A 2,749-nucleotide genomic window follows, 5' to 3' on the forward strand; every position below is an offset into this window, starting at 1 on the left:
CACGATCGATTTCTTTCTGTTGTATTCTCCAACAGTTTATTCAACGTAACTTCTTCTACAATACAATAGCTGGCTGTACAACAGATGTAGACGTCAGTCGATCTAGCCGGAGATTTCGTTCCTCTCGGTCGGCTGGTACTTCGATCGGCGGTGCAGTACAGCGGCTTCGGTGATATCTTCTCGGAGACTCTGCCATAGCGGTTGCCATTAGCAGCGGACGAAGACTGGTCTGCCTTTGACCGGCCGGGCCTATATGGTGAGCTGGAGCCAATAGAAACCCTGCGTAGGAATCCGTGGCCGGATATGTCACGGCGACCTCTGCATGGAAAGGTTCCTATTAATCGACTGGAATCTTCGGCGTGTTTACCTGATGTCTTCGCCTCTTTGGCTGTTGGTTTGTTTCCCTCATAGCGTGGCTATTGTGCGGTGCTGCCTGCCATTTAGGGGAACCCGATGGCAGACAGTACACACCTCCCTTCCCGGGGAGCGAGAGGAGGGCGACGTCGTCCTGCTGGGCCTTGGCGGCCTCGTGGAGGAGGCGGTGAAAACTCGCAGCCGCAGAGTAGGGCGCGGCGTGGCGGGCCAGACGAGCGGAGCTGCGTCGCGGAAGAGGCGGGGAAGCTGGCAGCGATGGCGCCAGGGGCATAGGTTCATCGACGTCTGCCGGATGCTGCCCGTAAAGTGGAACGTGCGGGCGTTGCTGGCTAGGCTGCGACATCGGCGGCGGCGGTGCCAAGGGCACGGGGGCTTCGTCAACGATGGCGAATGGCGCAGCTGGTCGGGCTGGCGGAGGAGCCGTTGGAGCCTGCAGCCGCTGTGGAGACGACGGCTGTTGCTGCACGCCGACCATGGGTGGAGCACATCCGGGCGTCCAGAAGAAGGCGGCGGAGCGGCTTGCCGGAAAGAAGAGGCGGTCGGAAAACCCTGATACCGGCGCCGGAGTTGGTTGCGGTGCCGGCGGACCACTTTGTCGGCGATACGGACGTCAAAGAGCTGACGGCCTCACGGCCAGACGATCAGCCCCTGAATCCATCCGGTTCTCGGGCCGAAACCTCGCTCCCAGATAAGGGATCCCGGAATAAAGGGAGCCTGTGCAATCCGAACCCGTTGTTTGGGTCCGGGCCGGAGGAGGTGTAAAAGGGTACGAGGTGGCCGGCCATGCAAATGTTCCGCCGGACTACGGGAGCCAATGGGCGTCGACCGATAGGAACTGAGGAACAACGTCAGTAACTCGTCCAAAGTGTGGGCGGAGGCATATTTTGTCGTTTGGACCTTAAATGTCCGGACGAGGCGTTCGGCCTCGCCGTTCGAGTGCGGGTGAAAGGGCGGAGTGAGGACGTGTTGGATGCCGTTGGCAGAACAAAACGTCGCGAATTCCTGGTTCTGGAAATGAGGGCCGTTATCGCTAACAATTGTTAGCGGCAACCCTTCTAAGGAAAAAACGTTCTGTAGAGCAGCGAGGGTCGCTTCCGAAGTGGTGCTGTTACAACAGATAACGAACGGAAAGTGTGAAAAGGCATCGGTGACGAGAAGCCATTGGTAGCCGAGGAAGGGGCCAGCGAAGTCCAAATGAATGCGATCCCAGGAACCCGCCGGCTTAGGCCAAGAGACGAAGGTTTGAGGGGGCCGGGACAGCTGTTGGGCGCACGTGCAGCAATTGTGAACCATGTGAGTGACGTCCCTGGTAAGCCCGAAGCAAAAGACGTGACGGCGGGCCAACGCCTTGGTGCGAGCGATTCCCCAATGGCCTTGATATAAGAGACGCAAGACTTCGGTCCGTAGAAGCTGGGGAACGACCACATATGGAGTGGACGTAGGGTCTACCCACAATAGGACACCATCCACCACCGACAGCTGATGGCGGAGAGTGAAAAAGGACCGAAGGTGCTGCTGGTCGCGGGTGGGGGCACAGCTGGGCCACCAGCGCAGAACATAGGAGCGGACATGGCCCAACAATGGGTCACGCATGGTCGCAATTGCCACCGTGGAGGCCGTGATGGGAAACCCGCGCAGGGTGTCGTGGATCGCTTCGTCAACTTAGAACACGAGGACGTCTGAAGAGTCAAACGCAGGGTCGGGACCAAAAGGAAGTTGGGAAAGAGCATCCGCGTTGGCGTGCTGGGAGGTGGACTTAAAATGCAAGGTGTAACGGAATTGCGAGAGGAACAGGGCCCATCGTTGAAGCCTCTCAGACGTCTTCGTAGGAAGCTGGGCCTCCGGGGAATACTGGGAGAGGAGGGGATTGTGGTCAGTGACGATATGAAAGGCCCGTCCATATAAAAAAGGCATGAGTTTGGAACAGGCGAATACGATAGCCAATGCATCCTTTTCGATCTGAGAGTACTTCTGCTGGATGACAGTTACGGCCTTGGATAGAAAAGCCACCGGACGTTCTGTCCCATCCGGAAGCTTGTGGGAGAGGACAGCCCCGACCCCGTAATCAGAGGCGTCCGTGGCCAGGAGCAACGGCAGAGACGGATCATATGGCATCAGGCAGGAGGCCGATTGCAACTGGCTTTTGAGGGTGGAAAAGGCCGTCTCACAGGCCGGGGACCAACTGAAGGGGACATTTTTGCGGCATAAGTGATATAAGGGGGCCGCCACCTGAGCGGCTGACGGAAGGAACTTCCGGTAATAAGATATTTTTCCAAGGAAGGATTTCAGCTGATGGATGTCCCGTGGGTGAGGCAGTCGATCTATGGCGTCCACATAGGAAAATGACGGAGAGATGCCTTTATGTGAAATAACA

General features: G+C 57.6%; 1 protein-coding gene across 1 annotated transcript; it reads right to left on the bottom strand.

Annotated features, from left to right (window-relative positions):
* Positions 1-337: 337 nt before the first annotated feature.
* On the bottom strand, positions 338-850 carry LOC126249160 (uncharacterized). Its single transcript, XM_049950816.1, has one exon. The coding sequence runs from the start codon at positions 848-850 to the stop codon at positions 338-340; it is 513 nt and encodes a 170-aa protein (XP_049806773.1).
* Between the last annotated feature and the right edge of the window lie 1,899 nt (positions 851-2,749).

This window comes from Schistocerca nitens, chromosome 3 (assembly GCF_023898315.1).
Source record: "Schistocerca nitens isolate TAMUIC-IGC-003100 chromosome 3, iqSchNite1.1, whole genome shotgun sequence".
Lineage (NCBI taxonomy): Eukaryota > Metazoa > Arthropoda > Insecta > Orthoptera > Acrididae > Schistocerca > Schistocerca nitens.

Coding starts and splice junctions, on each gene's coding strand:
- LOC126249160 (XM_049950816.1), bottom strand. CDS start 850: ATGGTCGGCGTGCAGCAACAGCCGTCGTCTCCACAGCGGCTGCAGGCT.